Source organism: Triturus cristatus, chromosome 5_1, assembly GCF_964204655.1.
Source record: "Triturus cristatus chromosome 5_1, aTriCri1.1, whole genome shotgun sequence".
Lineage (NCBI taxonomy): Eukaryota > Metazoa > Chordata > Amphibia > Caudata > Salamandridae > Triturus > Triturus cristatus.
The window spans coordinates 160,024,017-160,042,473 of record NC_140587.1 but is presented as its reverse complement, the minus strand read 5'-3'; the positions used below and the strand labels follow the sequence as shown (position 1 = coordinate 160,042,473).

Sequence of the window (18,457 nt, the reverse complement as noted above, 5' to 3'; positions counted from 1 at the left end):
CGTTGTTTCCGATCCCGCTGGCGACCCTTTTGGTGCTACCAGGTCCAACGTGGCTGTAACAGTGACAAGAGCGGTAAGCAACTTAACACTCACTAACATCAATGATTCTTACAGATCCATAGAAAAAGGACTGCTGTGACTTACTGGAAAGCAACATCATTCCCTGAAGACTCCGGAAGGATTTCCTATTGGTGAAGGGCTAGAAATATTCCTCGTGACCTTCTAAAAGGCCTCAGTCTGCTGCATCTATGAAGGTACACTAACCTGCGGAGTCTCATTCTGAATTTCATGCAGAATATGTACTGGATCAGATGAAGACAAAGAAGAAAATTAATCAATGTATTGTGCTTTTTGGGATTGGGAAAAGTAATGTAACTCTTTTGTGTGTTTTATGATACCATGGTGAGAAGCTCCCTGAATGTGAAAAAGAACACTCATGACCTTTGGACCCTTCAATTTCCCAAACAAAGCCACAATCAGGTTTTACTCACTTTCTCTTATGGTTTTTGGATTTGTCTGCTCACACAGATAACATGACAATGCATATGCAATTTCCAAAAACACTGTACAACAGTCTGAAACATATATCCGGTTTCTGCATCTTGTACAAAAACTTAAATCCTGATTTACACCTTGAGTAGTAAAGCGCAAAAACGGTTGACACTCCAGATCTATGTTCTTGGAGATGCAGCGAGAAAAAAACATAACTGATGTCACAGGCACGCCTTATCAAGCTATGATGACACATGAGGAGACCCTATGGCTTTATTAGTGACGTATTTTTTAGGAGCAACGGTCCCATATGAGACAAACAGAGTTACTTATATATACATTGATATACAATAACGTCTACATAAGATTAGTCTTTTAGGGAAATCTGCTTTGGTTTTTAGTGCAGGATAGAAAACTATTTATATTCTTGCATCTAACCTTGAAATGCGTGGAATGGTTTGGCCCAATGCTACTAGGGGGAGAAACTTTGTTGGTATGACCCAACTGCGTCAGCTGACCGGAAGTCACAACAGAAGAGGGAAGAATGGTTTTCATGATTAGCTCCCAAACTGTAAGAGAAGCTTCCACAGAACCAGGCGATTGATTCCTATAGTAATGTTCTAAAGATCTTCTGTTTTATTTTGCTTGAATGAACGACTGGCCAAAGTGTTGTTTTATTTACTCTTGCTGCTAGTTCAAATAACTGTTTTCATTTGTTGCAATCTATTTTTACCTTTCCCAACTTTGCAATTTTTACAGTGAGAACATCATTCAATATATAGATTCATATCACATACATGTTAAACATATGATACCCTTAAAGGCATGGACGGATTTATCTAGTATAAAGTTCTCTCACTCACTCTGGCATCTGCGTTTTGCGTTGCTTCTCTGATTTTAGCCACCCAGTCGTTAAGCTCCTCCAGTGTGTCCGTAGCCACATCTAGCGACTGTGTCGGGTGCGACATCTGCTGGGAATGGATGGTGAACACAAACTGTTTGGAGCTCCTTCCTTCCTTGGAGATCACTACAAAAAATGGATTCCATTACAGCAACACTCAAGCGAGCGGATCACAAGAAAAGATGACACACACTTTCTTGCTCAAAATTCCCACTGAATACCCACTGAACTCCACAGGGCACAAGGAGTGCACTCTCTTACAAAAGGGAGACTGTGGTGAGATTATATATCATAACAAGCTACCAGTGAAACTTTGCTGCTGCCACTACCCTGCACTTGCTATATGCACTGTAGAAGCAATTATCTTCCACATATGGGGGCTTATTCTCAAGAACGTGTGATAATTAGTCCCGCGATAACGCGTCGAATGACCGTGCTAAAATCAATGCGACGCCGCAAAAATGCGAAACGCGAAAAAAGTTGCAATGAGACCAACCACGATACAAAAATCATCGATAACCAGCGACAGGCCTGCAATTCCCACGCGTCATGTGGGAAAATGCACTATAAAAGAAGAACAAGAAAAACACACCCAAAAAATAATAAACTGCGTAGCACCAAGGGTGCACCCAGACCGAGTGCCCAGGTCAACGCGAACCCCACAAGCCTCACAGACCATCAGCAAGGAACCTCGGGGTCGGGGTCAGTGAAGGCCAAGGAGAAGAGTAAGAGGAAGACGGGGTACAGTCCGCATGACAACCGGATCGTCGTCACGGAGGTGACAGAACAACTGTCCGTCACCTCCACCGTGTCATTGGCAACACAAACGGAAAATGGCATACCATCGTGAATGTAGTCGGAGTGTCGAGGAGGTCACTGGAGGAGGTCAAGATGCGCTGGCATGATGTGAAAAGCCAAACCAAGAAGGCAGCAACGGCGACTGGAGGTGGCAGTCCTGCGCCACAGGAGGAGCTGCAGGAAATGGTGGCCACAGTCATCAGTATGGAGACGGTGCAAGAAGTCGGGAGTCCGAACACAGCTCGACATGACTTGACACAACATCAACAGGGTGAGTAACGACCAGGGCCTGGGAGGACGGGGGGAGACAGGCACAATGGCACACATGCACAACGATGTGTAGCACACCGAACATCCACAATGACCCTGGATCATGTCCCGAATCCAGAAACTGGCCAATCACATCTGACATAGCAGGAAACTGTGAGATGAAAATGTATGTGTACAACCTCACCTACATCATGTAGTCCAAATATCCACTGTCCCACATCAAATAGTCCGCTCCTCCCAAACAGTCACAATGTACATTGTCATGCAGTCTGTATGTAAACTTGAACAATGCGTCAACATACATGCCAACACAATGTCAAAAAGCATCTCCCCTTCACATTGCAGAGGGACAAACAACACCTCCAGAAGAGCAGACCAGACAACTCTACAGTGATGCTGATGAGGACCTCCACACTTTTGACACCCTACAATAGTTCATGGACATCTTAGGCAATCCACATTCAGGAGCAGGGCAGCCCAGATGCATCGAGGATACCCCACCTCCTGCACAGACCACACAGCTGGACACACCCACCACCACGGCTGGCTCCCAGCAGGCCACTGAAGCACACATCGCATTCCAAGGCCAGGTGTCAGACTGCCAGAAGGGGGTGGCCGAACAGGTGCGGGTATCAAGCAGATGATGGCATCCACGACAGGTGTGAGCAACTCCGAGAGTCTGGCAGTAAGACTCTTCCGACTCTGGCAGTTGTTGGTTGGAGGTGGTCTTGTCGGTGGTGGCATGTGCCTCCTGCGGTGATGCGACGTCCTGGCAGGTCAGGACACGATTTGATGTGTGAGCCCAGGTGGACCGCAGTTGAAGCCGGAGGCAGCGGACAGCGCAGGGCCACAGACACATGGCGTTGATGACCCTCAGTCCATCGACTCAGAGGCCATCCAATATTCAATCCGACAGGGATAATGACTTGATCAGCACAGAGTTAGTGGCACCGAATGCACTGCGACCGGCACAGGCAATCCGCCACGGGACGGTGACTTGCGGTGCAATGAGGTAGGGCCACGCGAGCTGATCGGGTCCTCATCGATGTCGAAGGTGAATGTCGCTGAGGGTTGCAGGGGACAGTGGAAGGTGTCCTCCATGGCATGATGCAGAGGTCAGATGCCGCCAGAAACAGGCAAATGGAGGAGTGGAATGCTACAGCCCCGTTTCTCACAACAAGTTAGTATCACCTACATGATGATGGAGACAACTGCCAGTCCATAGATTCATCCGCCACCAAGGTTCAACGAGAGAGTGTCCATGAATGTAGGGGCACAGTCTTAGTGGCACCAGAGCTGAAAAGGGATGCAGTCTGCGATGAGGCCTGTACAATGATGTCAAATCTGCCATAAATAAATCAAGGCTCAGTTCCAAATGTGTGACCTACTCGACCACAGTGTAGGCCGGAGGCAGCGGTCAGCAGGGGCCCACAGCCACGTGTCGTTGGCTCGTGTGGAACAGAGTCAGTGATATCAGAGCAGTTGTCAGTAGTGTTCGGACACCTCCGTAACGATGATCCTTTTTTGCTCCGAACTGAATCACGTCTTCCTTTTACCCATCTCCTGGCGTACAATGATATGAACTCTGCCATTGAGAAATCAAGACTCCGTTCCAAATGTGTGACCTACTGGCTCGCAGTGGGGTCCGAAGGCGGTAGTCAGCGAGGGACCACAGACACGTATTGTTGGAATGCTATGCACAGACTTGGTGGCACTACATCGAAGGGAGTACAGTGACATCAAACGTCCCATGAACATATGAACTCAGCCATCAGGATATCAAGACTCAGTTCCAAATGTGTGACCTACTTGATCGTAGTGTAGGCCGGAGGCAGCGGTGGAGTACGTCAACTAGAATGTAGTACTGAGGGCCTGAGTTGCGGAGGCCGTGATGGTCGGAGGAGGCTGCCAAGGTCGCTGGCCTCGGGCTTGTAGCTTGCACCGGCACGTGGTGGGCCCTCTTTGACACACGCCGGTGTCTGCAGGTGAGCAGTGAGGCCTGGGTGCGCAGGGGCAGGCAAGACGGGTTCGGGGACCAGCGGCCCGGGGTACAGCAGGTGCACAGGATCGCAGGCAACACCGCTCACGGCGACCGCGTCGGCCTCATGGTGGGGTGAGAGGCGCCGCTATGGCAGACACGTTGGCCATTCCAGAAGAGAACCACGCCCAGGGTTACACCATGTAGACATGGATATGTCTGTGGTATGCATACTGCACCGCCACACTTGGCATTGTGTACATTCTCAATCATGGGTCACTTGCCTCCTTCGCACATGCCTGGTTCCCACCTCTCCCCACATTCTGCTATTGTGTGGCTGAGGTGCCATGCCGTTGTTGGCTCATGTACATGGCTAGCCCAGGTTACCACAGTAAGTTGTGCTGTCGTGTCTGGTGGGTGGGCATGTTGTTTGGCATGTTGTATGTTTGTCTGTAACATGTGCATTGCCAGAGTTGTAAGTTGCATGATTGTGGATTTGAGGGGTGTGGTGTGTTAAGTTGGTACTTGCCAACGAGCAGAGCATTTCCGTAGGTGCCATCCTGGAAGCGCCAGTTGAGGATGGACTTTCGGAAGATGTAGGAATCATGCACACTACCTGGGTAGTTGGCGACTACATTGGTTACCGCTGGTCCACTATTGCCTGCACATTAATGGAATGCGTGTGCTTTCTGTTGCGGTAATTGTGTGCAGTGTCGGCAGGGGGCACAAGTAGGACATGTGTGCAGTCGATTGTCCCCGACACGTGTGGGAAGCCAGCTATGGCGTAGAAGGTTTGCTTGGTCTCCAGCTGTTTCTGCGCAGTGTGGGGGAAGTGAGGGTACTGGGATACCAAGCTGATGATGGCATCCAAGACAGTTGTGATGTACTTTGATAGGGCTGGCTGTGAGACTCCTCCGACTCTGGCAGTTGTTGGTTGGAAGGTACCAGAGGCCAACAAGCGCAGCACAGCCAGCAGCTTTGTCTGTGGAGGGATGTCCGCTGTGTGGGTACCGTCAGCCTGTGGGCAATGTTGTTCAGGATGCAATGTCATCCTCTGGTGTTGGGTCTGTGAGGCTGATGCGTTTCCTGGAGGTCCGCTGTCTTGGTCTGCGCTGCCTTTGTGGTATTCGGAGGGGGGGTGGCGGTGGGTGTTATTGCCCTCTTGGGACTCCGGGCTACATGATCAGTTTCTCCATGGCATCCGTTGTTCTTGAGGTGTGGCTCTGGGCTGGGCTCCCTTTTCTGGTGCAGGTTTTCGTCCGACTTTTCACCAGGTCAGAGCAGGTGTTAAATTCCTGCTGCTAACGCGCCTTATCGCATGTTTTGTGATCTTATCACTGATCTGGCTGGTCGTTGTGAGTGTTGCGAAGTGGTGTTGGCGCGTCTTTTTGCACGGAAACGCCTACTCTGCATATTATTACCGATAATTGCCCGGGTCGTCTGTGGCGATGTTTTTGGTGGCTGCTATCGCTGGTAAAATGGTGATATGGGCTGTTAGCACCGGGTTATGAATGGGGAGATAGATTTATCTCAACTTTGGCTGCGATAAAGTGCCGCTAACTCTGCGATAAGTCCTTGAGAATATGCCCCATGGTTTTCTACTTTCTTAAACAATTATGGTCTTGTTTCACATGGCCAGGAACAATTCCCTCAAGTGGACTACTACTGGCAATTTTTCAGTTTGACTCAGCATAAGAGGATTTTAGCACCTAGATTAGGCCTCATTGTATTTGATAAGCTTAAAGGCATGAACAAAGAGGGCGAGAAAGTGTGAAAAATCTCACTTTACTTGTGGCAAAAGAAGTGCCTAGATTAGACTTGCCTTTACAAGTGACTGGCCTTCAGAAGATCAACAGCCCCTTTCACTATCTGTGGGTATTAAGATAATCGGGAAGCTTAATTCTTTTTGACTAAACATATCTTTTGCAAGTCGGCTCCCATAACATATATGCAAAGACCCTTCACAAACTGATAGTCAGAACACATTTATATTATTTAATAACAGTATCCAGTCATTACTGAACGATTCAAAGTCTCCTCATAATATTGTCCTACATATAACTAACTGGCAGGCACAAAATTTAAGATATGGTCCTATTACCTTCAGCTTCTTGTGAGATTTTGCTGGCTTGAAAGCATGTCTTCTATCTGCACTCCCTATAGACCATGATAAGGTGTCCCCTCTGAGAAGATCCAGTCTAGCACCTCATCATAACTGTGAAAAGGAATCTAAAACCACTAGAAGCACAGTCAGCATGAGACAGCTTCGTGACTGACTGCTGCAGTCCTTACTGAAGTTGTCCCTTACAGGCCTTATCCGCACCCGTTCAGCTTATAAACATTCCCTATATGCCAAAAACCTCTTTTGTAGAACCAACCGCGACCGAGTCAGAACCACAAAAACTTGGTTTGATGATTGCTCTCCCACCATCCCAAGAACTGCCTCCCTCCAGGCTTAGATCACTCCTAGAAACAGAGAGGCTAAGAAAGGGGAAGGGATAGTCCACACAGGTACACGTAAATGCTCAGTACTACCTAGTGCAGTGTATCCATCCTCTCAATGTGTAGTAATCTGATGCATAATTCATTTCAGCAGTTTGCGGAGGTATAGGGGCCTCTGGGATGTAGTCCACCTTTTCCAGATTGATTCTTCAACATGACCCTCAAACTGCAGACTGAGGCCACAACAACTGTTGTCATGAGTGATTTTAACTTATGGATTAACAGTCTGTAGTCCAAACAACAGCACTTGACTACCTCAAAAACATGGAGGCCCTGGACTTCATCCAGATGGCTGGTGACCCAACTCAGGCAGATACACACACCTGAGCTACTACTCCTACACATGCTCAATACTTCCAACACATTGGACCAACCGCAGACCTGGTAGGACCATCCCTTCATAGACTTCTACTTTATGTTCTGAAATAAAGGGCCACCTTTATTAGTAGAAAGAAGGCACTTGCCATTCCAGTCAGGCTATACAGAGACAGTGTATTTCCAGACTATCGAGATTTTCAAATCAAAGCACTAAAAAATCTTGAAGCCAGAATACTGACTACCACGCAAGTAAATATCAGCAAATGTAGATTTACTATGTTTAACTCCACATCTACAGTTTAAGTGTAGTGACAGGTAAGTTACTATTTCTTCTCCAGTATTGCTTGAATATAGGTTAACATAGCAAAAACCAACAGTAGGTAGGAATAAGGCTCACCAGAAGTGAATATGTTTTGCAGCAACGCCTGAGACACAGTCAACTCTGCCAACAATGGTACACATACTTGAACAAAAAACTTGAGCTTGATGTCCTGTGACAGACGTGTACTTGAGAGATGGAAAAGATAAGGCAGAATCCAATGTGAGGACATTGAGAGCTGTTAAGGTTCTTAGAGAGTCCTCAATGAGAATCACTTCCAGAATTTGTTCATAATCTTCTGGTAGCTCAGAAGAGCCAAATGCTAGGGGTTGAGCCCTTGAGACTATGAACAGCAATGATGAAGAACATGGCCGTTGTCCCCTGATTGCAATCAAAAGTTCAGCTTCAGCTAAAATAATGGTTCTAGGAAAGTGTTTCACAGAAGCCAACTAATGCTACCTCATTTCTTGCCTAACGAAGGGGAATCAATTATCAATTTAGAATAATTCAAGTATGTGAATCTAAGCGAAATCCAATACAGGAGAAGGAATATGCTACTTACCAGTATGCATCTGTTCTTGGCATGTAGAGCTGCAGAGCCACACACTTAAGATAGTAGATCGCCATCTGGTGTTGGGCTCGGATGCTTGCAGGTTGTTGTTGTCTTCGGAAGAAGTCTTTGGTCACGAGATAGGTGACTCCTCCCTTGGACTACAGTGCGCATGGGCATCCACTCCATCCTCAGATTGTTTTTCGCCATGATGGGAAATGATGGAGTTTGTAAAAATAAAGAAAAGGATGTCCATGTGTAATGTCTAAGTAAGACGATGCTGGAACAGATACAGGTCCCGGGGAGGTGGGTGGGCGTGTGTGGCTCTGCAGCTCTACATGCCAAGAACAGATGCATACTGGTAAGTAGCATATTCCGTTCGAGGCATATGAGCTGCAGATCACACACTTAGGATAGACTATATAGCAGTGTCTCCCCTAGCGGTGGTCACCTGTATCAGTTGCAGCAGTTTGGAATAAAGTTTTAAGGACAGCCTGACCCACAGAAGCTTGTTGTTTCGCTTGCACGTCAACACAGTAGTGTTTAGTGAAGGTGTGTGTTGTAGACCATGTGGCTGCCTTACAAATATCTTCTAAGGGAATGTTTCCTAAGAATGCCATGGAAGCCCCTATTTTGCGTGTGGAATGCGCTCTAGGGGGAACTGTTAGAGTGCGTTTAGCCTTGTGGTAGCATATTTGGATACATTTAACTATCCACCTGGCTATCCCGGATTTGGAAATGGGGTTGCCTTTATGTGGTGGAGAGAAAGCTACAAACAATTGTTTGGTTTTGCGGAAAGATTTGGTTTTATCAATGTCATAAAGCAGGGCTCTTTTAACGTATAAGGTATGAAGAGCTCTTTCAGCTACCGAGTCTGGATTTGGGAAGAACACTGGTACCTCGACTGATTGGTTAAGATGGAACGGAGAAATGACTTTTGGTAGGAATTTAGGATTTGTTCTGAAAACCACTTTGTTACGGTGTAGCTGTAGGAATGGTTCTTGTATGGTTAAAGCCTGGATCTCACTTACCCTTCTGAGGGATGTGATAGCAATAAGGAACGCTACTTTCCATGTGAGGAACTGTAGTACGCATTTATGCAGAGGTTCAAATGGGGGACCCATGAGCCTTGTGAGAACAATATTTAGATTCGACACTGGAGAGGGTGGTAATCTGGGAGGAATAATCCTTTTAAGACCTTCCATGAAGGCTTTGATCGCTGGTACTTTAAATAATGACAAGTGTTGTCGATTTTGTAAGTAGGCTGCTAGTGCTGCTAGGTGGAGACGAATGGACGTGTACGCTAAATTACATCTTTGCAAGTGTAGTAAGTAGCAAATGATGTTCTGGATGGATGCATCCTGTGGGCGTATATCATTGTTAGTGCAGTAAATGGCAAATCTTTTCCATTTTGCAGCGTAGCAGGCTCTAGTAGTAGGCCGTCTGGCCTCTTTTATAATATTCATGCAGTCTGGTGGTAGGTTGAGGTAACCGAACTCTAGGACTTCAGGAGCCAGATCGCTAGGTTCAGTTGATGTGGATCTGGGTGTCTGATTTCTCCATGGTTCTGGGTTAATAAGGACGGGGAGAGGCGCAGTTTTGGGTGTGGAACTAGAGAGAGTTCCAGCAGTGTTGTGAACCAGGGTTGACGTGCCCATGTGGGAGCTATTAGTATCAGCTTGAGAGACTGTTGCCTGAGTTTGCGTACCACTAATGGAATGAGTGGGAGAGGCGGAAAAGCGTACACAAATCTGCCTGACCAGTTCTTCCATATCGCATTGCCCTTCGACTGTGGGTGGGGAAACCTGGCGGCGAAGGTTGGGCATTTTGCGTTTTCGTGTGTGGCGAACAGATCTATGTCTGGTTGGCCCCCTTTTTGGAAGAATGGGAGTAGGACTTGTGGGTGTAATTCCCATTCGTGGATCTGTTGAGTTTGTCGACTCAACAGGTCGGCAATCTGATTGTGAACTCCTGGAAGGTGTTCTGCTAGCAGGTATATGTTCTGGGGAATGGCCCATCTCCAAATGTTCTGTGCGAGCTGGGACAGCTGGAGAGAATGTGTGCTTCCTTGTTTTTGTATGTAATACATGGCTGTCATGTTTTCCGTCCGGATGAGGACAGTTTTGTTCTGGAGATGTAATTGGAATGATTTTAGTGCTAGGAATACTGCCAGTAGTTGCAGGTAATTGATATGGAGCTCTTTCTGTTGAGTGGTCCATGTGCCCTGAGTGGTGTGTGTTAGGAGATGGGCTCCCCATCCTGTGAGAGATGCGTCGGTTGTCAGCACTATTTGTGGAAGAGGCTCTAAGAACAGCCGCCCTTTGGACAGGTTTATAGTGTTCCACCATTTTAGAGAGCGATGTGAGCAGCTGTCCACCAACACCAGATCTGCCAGTTGTCCGTGAGCCTGGTTCCACTGACGTGCTAGACATTCTTGCACAGGACGCATTTGAAGTCTTGCATAAGGCACAATGAAGATGCATGACGGCATCATGCCTATGAGTTGCATGAACACTCTTGCTGGAAGAGAGTGTTGGGTTTGAAATTTTGCGATCAGAGCTTGTATTTTGGCTATCCTGGCTGGGCTGGGATATGCTAGTGCTTTGGAGGTATTTATGGTGGCTCCCAGATATTGATGTATGTGGGAGGGTTAGAGATGAGATTTGGGATAGTTTATTGTGAATCCCAAGTTGTGTAAGATTTGAATAGTTTGGTGAGTGTGTAGGATGCATTTGTTGAATGAATTGGCTTTTATGAGCCAATCGTCTAGATATGGGAAGACATGAATTTGTTGTCTCCTGAGATGCGCTGCTACTACTGCTAGGCATTTGGTGAATACTCTGGACGCAGTTGTTACCCCGAATGGAAGGACAGTAAACTGATAGTGTTGTCCGTCCACCACAAATCTTAGATACTTCCTGTGAGCAGGATGCATGGGGATGTGAAAATAGGAGTCCTTGCGGTCTAATGTGGCAAGGAAATCGCCTTGTTCTAGTAATGACTTGTTGAAGAGTGATCATATGGAAATGATCTGAGTTTATGTACTGATTTAGGAGTCTGAGGTCCAGTATTGGTCTTAGCGTCTCGTCATTTTTGGGGATTAGGAAGTACAGTGAATATACCCCTGTACCCTGATGTTGTAAGGGAACTGGTTCTATTGCGTGTTTTTGAAGCAATGAGAGAACTTCTTGTTTGAGGAGCGTAAGATGGTCTGGTGACATATAGCGTTGCTTGGGTGGAATGTGTGGGGGGGTAGTGGTGAGTTCCAGGCAGTAACCATACTGTATAATTTGTCTTACCCATTTTTCTGTTGTGATGGAGTTCCAGACAGGTAGGAACTGTTTGAGTCTTCCCCCGACTGGAGTGGAATGGACTGGGGGGAGTGGGGGAAAGTCACTGTTTAGTGGCGGGAGAGGTACGAGTGTTGGTACTGCCTCGACCTCGTCCCTTGGTGTTGTTTCCTCTATATCCTCCTCTAAAATATCCTCTACTGGGGGATGTTTGTGTAGAGGGTTTGAATGTGGTGAGGTGTCTGCTCCCATGTTTTTGGAGGCTCCTCTGTAGAAGGAGCGTCGAAAGGAGCCACGTGGTTGTGGAGACTGCAATGCTCCCATGGATTTAGAAGTCTCAGTGTCTTTTTTCATTTTTTCAAGTGCAGTGTCTACTACTGGTCCAAACAGTTGTTCTTGATTAAATGGTTGGCTAAGTATAGTACTTTGTACTTCTGGCTTAAAGCCTGAAATGCGTAGCCATGCATGGCGTCTAAGGAGTACACTTGTGTTTATTGCCCTAGAGGCAGTGTCTGCGGCGTCAAGTGCACATTTAATTGAGGCTTTTGAGATAAGTTTTCCCTCAGGTCATTTGCCTGGGCCTTGTATTGGTCTGGTAGGTGTTGTATCAGATCTTCTAACTGATCATAGTGAGCCCTATCGTGGCGTGCTAATAGGGCTTGGGTGTTGGCGATACGCCAATGATTAGTAGCTTGTGTTGCTACTCTTTTGCCCAAGGCCTCTAATAGTTTGGATTCCTTGTCGGGGGGCGGTGTATCTCCCGTAGTTTGGGAGTTGGAGCGTTTCCTTGCGTTGGAAACGACCAAAGAATCCAGAGGGAGCTGCCCTTTGATGTAACAAGGATCTTCTGGGGCAGGTCTATATTTGTTCTCAATTCTTGGGTTGAGTACCCTGGCCCGTACGGGGTCTTTAAATACTTCTGTGGCGTGTTTTATGACCCCTTTAATCATGGGTAAAATTTGAACCGACTTCTGAGACTGTTCAAAAGTGTCTAAGAGGAAGTCTTCCTCGGGTGCATCGGAGTGCATGGTGACACCATGATAACGTGCTGCTCTGTGTACTAGTTGTCCAAATCCCAGGTGGTCATCTGGAGGTGATGGTTTGGAGGGATATGGTGTAGGGTTAGGCATATCTGGTAGAGGGTATGCCCAGTCGTCCAATGGTACGGTTTCTGGATTTGTGAACGGATCATTAAGGTCATTAAGATCACCCGGATCACCCCCTCCCCCTAGGTCATCATCATCATCCTGTGGGGGTGGTGTATGTGATGGAGATGGAAGAGGTAATTGTGGTGTAGGCAGAGGGGGTGGGGTAGGAGGTGGTACAGGAGAGGAAGGAGGAATTGGTGATGTTGCCGAGTCCTTCTTCTTTATAGGAACTGGGGCAGGTGTTGTGTCCAGTTTCCGTTTCCTACAAGGTACAGCAGTGACATGTCCAGTTTTTGGATTAATATAGATCCTTTTTTGTGTTGGATCTGGGTGGAAAAGTTCTTGGTATTCAGGAACAGACTTTGGCGCCGATTTTTTCGGTTCCGATCGAGGTTTTGGGTGATCGGTAGAGTCTTTGGCTTTAGGAGGTGTATTATAGTCCTTAGCCGGTGGTTTCGGTGAGAATGAAGGTTTCGGTGCCGATGAAAGTTTCGGTGCCGAATTTGAGTCTTTGAGCTTGGGAGCTTTCGGTGCCGGTTTGTCTATGGGCCTCGATGTTTTCGGTGCCGAAGGCGGTTTCGGTGCCGAGAGGTCTTGTGTCTTCGGTGGCACAATGATATGTGGTTTGCTCGGGCCCGAGCCACCGGAAGGCTTGTGTTTCTTTGGAGCCGAGCCCGAAGGCGTGGCTTCTGAAGAGTGTTTTCGGTCTCGACTGGGGCCAGCTGGCGAAGTCTTGACCAATGCCTTTGGTTTTGGAGGGGATGGGGTAGGGGCAGTGGTACTCACGCGTTGCCCCGGAGTAATGGGGTCGTCTGAGTCGTCTGCTTCTGAGATAATTTGAAGTTCCTCGGAGTCTTCTTCCGGGACATCGGGACCCTCATCGAAGATGTTGTCTGGTTCCGGGGCTGGTCTGTGTGCCATGATATGGCGTCGAGCTCTTCGATCCCGAATGGTCTTTTAGGATCGAAATGCGGCGCAGGCTGGACAGCTGGACTCGTCGTGTTCCGGCGACAGGCACAGGTTGCAGACCTTATGATGGTCACTGTGTGGGAATTTTGCTCCACACTGGGGGCATTTTTTAAACTGCGTCCTTTCCATGAGCCGTACGCCTCACGGCGAGGATAGGTCCAATCGCCCACGTCGAAGTCCGGAACCGGTCCGATGAATTCGATGTCGAGTGAAGGTGCCTCGATGTAGTTTTGTAAAAGTTTTTCGCTTCAAAAGCTTGTTTTTTGAAGTTTTCAACCGGAGTGGAAAAGTTACATCCGAACCAAATGGCGGGAAAAAAACAATCTGAGGATGGAGTGGATGCCCATGCGCACTGTAGTCCAAGGGAGGAGTCACCTATCTCGTGACCAAAGACTTCTTCCGAAGACAACAACAACCTGCAAGCATCCGAGCCCAACACCAGATGGCGATCTACTATCCTAAGTGTGTGAGCTGCAGCTCATATGCCTCGAACCAGATATTTATAGGTTCCCCAACTCAATGGTCCTTATTTTATCAACCTGGGAATTTGGCCTGTTGAGATCTGAACCCAACAACATAGAGTTAAACAAAGGTACCGGCAGATATTGTATTTTACAAGAGATAGGCTGTGGGGGAGAGATATGATCTCTTCCCCAAAGTGTTTGAGACGTCATAAGTATGATGGAGATTTTTGCATACAATTTGGGAATACACTAAACTTTCCCTTTTTTTGGAAAGGGAACTTCAACACATTGGGGGCAGTACTAGGTTGGCTGATGTATCCTGATCCTAAACTGGCCACACTCAGGGTGATCTTGGCTTTGACAGATACAACTGGAATTGCTATGGCTCGGATTCTTATGGGCATATTTACGAGCCCCTATCGCCACAGGAATGTCACTTTTAGTGACATTCCTGTGGCGATATGGCCTTCACCTTATTTACACTTAATTTGGCTTAACGCTGCCTTGTAATTAAGGCACCCTTTCACGCAATACTTAGTGTGGAAGCGGCTGGAAATGGGTGTTGTGGTGGGCTCTCCACCACAACATCCATTGGTTTTAATGCTGCTCCATATTTACAAGGGTGGAGTAAATATGGGGCAGTGCCAAAATTAAGACCAGGGAAAACCTGGTCTTACCCTGGCAAAACTAGGAGAAATGCTTAATTTCTTATGGTTTTTGTTGTTTCCATGAGTGCTGCGTTGTGCAGCACACATAGAAACAGCAAAACGACATCGATTGTTTATGTGCAGGTAGGTGTCCGGGCAATAGAGAAATAAACTGGCATCTGTAAATACGGTCGTGTGGTGGGGATGCTGTACTTCTATTTATCACTTGTCATTGGTTAATGATGATATTCTGTTAGTTAGATTTGTTGTTTAAATCTGTTTACTTAATGTTCGTTTGATGATGTGGATTACGTTGTGCTATAGGTGCTCTGTTTTCTGATGTAAACTCAATTAAGCGTTTCAACAAAAACATAGGGCCAAGCACAGGTTGGATTAGGCACCCATCGACCAGGCCAGAAAAGAAAGCTAGACTACTAATGACACAGATGTTTATAAAACAGCTAATGGTGTCCAGGCTATACAATTGTTTAAGAGTGTCTTAACAACACATCAGCAACTCTCTCCATGCCTCTCACATTGCACACAGCAATGTCGCCAGGAAGGATGGAGCTCATACAGTAGTTGTACCACCCCCCCCCCCCCCCCCCCAACTCCTAGGTGCTCTAATCTGCCCCTTCACAAAACCTGGCAGGCAGTGAATAGAGTCCTTGTGCATGCCTACTAATGCATAGACTTTGAATAACGCCCTTTAACAAATTCCCTGGCTGATTTTACCCCATCTCAGAGAAACAACAAGGAGCAATAACTCAGGAGTAGATAAGGCTCGAATGGGTCATGATGCTACACCCCACAATGGTAATATACTTCTATAATTACTATTGGTGCATCTGCATATACAATTTATGCCATGTTGTATTTTCATGTGTAACTGCAACAGTTATAAACAAATGTATTTAACTAGGACTTAAATATTTGCAGTGGGATAAAATCACATAAAATTGGCCTCATGAGGAGTCACAGAGCTTTTTCGTTGCCACTGCAAAATGGTGGTAAGCTGTGTGCTGTCGCGTTACCTAGGCTGCACTGTTGTACTATAACATGCCACTTTATCTTTGCACTGTAGTATTAAATGGGTGAATATACATTTGTTATCACATTTGTTCCAATAACATTTTATCAGGCACATTTATTTTCACAAACATAGCATAAATAAGTATACGTATATATGCATACACAAACACAACACTTTTTGTCATTGCCAGAGTAAGGTTTATCTGTGGCCCTTTGTGTCCGATTCCTAAAAATAATTTCAAAAGAAACATCTGCCTGCACACTTTGGGCTGTATCATGAACAAAAAAGCTACTTACCTTTGGTAATGCTCTTTCTGGTGGATAGTCCATCTAGCTGCAGATTACGTATCTTTTGAATATACAAGGCACCAGTTTGGATCCAGAAACTCTGCAATAGCTCTCCCACCCCAGTAGAGGCCTCTGGCTCCTCTTCGGCAACTACATGGCATCCATGTGATGTCACTGGAGCCAAAAGGCGCGCCTCCATTGGCGTGCCGATGTCAGGTTCCACCCATGTTTTACCCGCCCTTGAGTCAGGCGAATAAAACTAAGATCAAGAAGACTGGTACAGGGTGTTGTAATATGAAGGGACCACAATAAGAGAATAAGTGGGATGACCAGCAGTGCAGCAGGGAGGAGGGTGAGCTGGTGAGGAATCTGCAGGTAGATCGAGTATCACCAGAAAGATCCTTACCAAAAGTAAGTTAACTTTTTCTCCTGATGTATACTTCTACCTACAGGTTCCTCACCTTTTGAATAGATTCCCCAAGCAGTTCCAACCAGGGGGTGGGTGCATGGCTAGGTACACCAAAACATTCTAAAGAACTGGGAAATTGAAGTGATCTTCTCTCCTCATTTGTGAGTCCAAACAGTAATGCTTTGCAAAAGTGTGGAGGGATGCCCAAGTCACTGCTTTATAAATGTCCGCTACGGGCACTCCTCTCGCCAGTCCACCACAAAAGTAGAAGACTTGGATCTAGAGGAATGAGCTTGAATACCTTCTGGTGGTTCTTTGTGCACCAAAGCATAGAACATATTGATGCACAGGATTATCCACCTTGATAATGTACTATTCCCTGCCCTGCCTTTTATCTTCTCCACATAGCCAAGAATAGCCGGCCATCCAATCTGAACTCATGTGTTCTGTCAATGTAGAAACTGATCGAACTCTTAGGGACAAGATGATGAAGTCTCTCTTTCTCCTTGGTTAGGTGTGGAGGAGGGAAGAAGGTTGTGAGCGTGATGGATTGGCCTAAGTGGAAGGTACTAATTACCATCAGCAGAAGGCAATCCTGGTGCTAAACACCAACTTGTCAGGAAAGAAAGAGGTGAAAGGGTGTTTGACACTCAAAGCATGCCATTTGTTAACATGTCTAGCTGATGTTTTAGTGATCAGTAAGACGGTTTTAACATGAACAAACGTAAAGGATAACTATGTAACAGTTCAAACAAGGAACACATAAGAAACATGAGAACCAGGTTGAGGTCCCATTGATGCATTATGAGAGGATTTGATGGAAACTTGTTTGTAAGTCTCTTTAGGAATCTCTTAACTATGGGTGACTTCAAAAGGAATGACTGGTCAGGTAGACAAAGATATGCCGAAAAGGCTGATAAATAAAACTTAACCCCTGCTGGGGCAGCAAGAGAGCAAGCTGTAAAATGTTAGACAAATGGGCCCAAAGACGGTCAGCTACGGTGTCTGCTTGACAAATGTATTTCATCTGCCCGAGTGCATGGTCTTGGTGGAATGTCTGCGGGCACATAAAATCACATCCATCATTTCAAGGAAAAGATCTCAGATTGATTGTCCTGCTCAATCTGTAGGCATGCAGGTGGAGGCTCTGGAGGCCAGGGAGTAAAGCCTACCCATGTGACTGCAAGAGGAGGACTACTCTATGAGGTAGACGGAGGGCACAGGGACAGGTGAATGAGGTCTGCATACCACATCCTTTGAAACCAATCGGGGCAATTAGGATTACTTGGGACCAGTCAGGGAGGAGTTTCCTCAGAACCCAAGGAATCAAGGGTATGAGAGAAAATGCGTAATGAAGTTTAAAGTTCCACTTCAATCGAAAGGCATCCACTAAAGGTCCCTGCATCGGAAACTGCAGGGCTCAGAATTTCGGGAAGGGAGTGTTCTTGTGATGGCAAAGAGTTTAATCTGAGGAGTGCCCCAGAGCTAAAATATGTCCTGGACCACCTCTGGATCAAGATGCCACTTATGATCGGCAAGATAGTGCCAACTGAGACTGTCTTCTTGCATGTTGAGCACTCCAGACAGGTGATGCGCCACCGGGCAGATCTGATGGTCCTGAGCCCAGGACTAGAGCCGCAAAGCTTCTCTGCTGAGTAGTAGCAACCCTACTCCCCCTGCTCGTTGATTTTTTTTTTTGTTGAAACATTTTTTATTGTTTTCCAACACAACAAGACAACAATCAACTCTCAATCCCCACCCGTCCAGGAAATACCACACATGTAACAGCATCCTCGATTCTCCCAAGGATGGCTCAACCTTCCCACCCGGTCCCTTACCCCCCCTCTCCCTCCCTCTGTCAGTGTGCCCCCACCTCCTACCCCGGTCCCACTTTCGATGCGTCCCCTCTCCCTGGTCAATAAAATACAGGGGCCCAGCCTCTCCCTAAACCAACAGGACCTTCCAGCTAGCCCAGCCAAAAGTGTAGGCGGTCAGGGCCCGCCGTCTCGCCTCTTCTACTCCCCACTCCCCACTACCTCCTCCCCGTCAGACCCACTCCCCTCCGCCCCCGTCTCGGACATC

General features: G+C 46.8%; 1 protein-coding gene across 3 annotated transcripts in view; it reads right to left on the bottom strand.

The window, feature by feature from the left end:
* Positions 1–18,457, bottom strand: part of LOC146830503 (1-phosphatidylinositol 4,5-bisphosphate phosphodiesterase gamma-1-like) — a 695,332-nt gene that overhangs the window by 92,409 nt on the left and 584,466 nt on the right. For all 3 annotated transcript variants that reach the window (XM_085604690.1, XM_085604691.1, XM_085604692.1), the window contains one exon: positions 1,356–1,519. In XM_085604690.1, the coding sequence (XP_085460816.1) occupies positions 1,356–1,519 (164 nt within the window). The remainder of the gene's footprint in view (positions 1–1,355; positions 1,520–18,457) is intronic.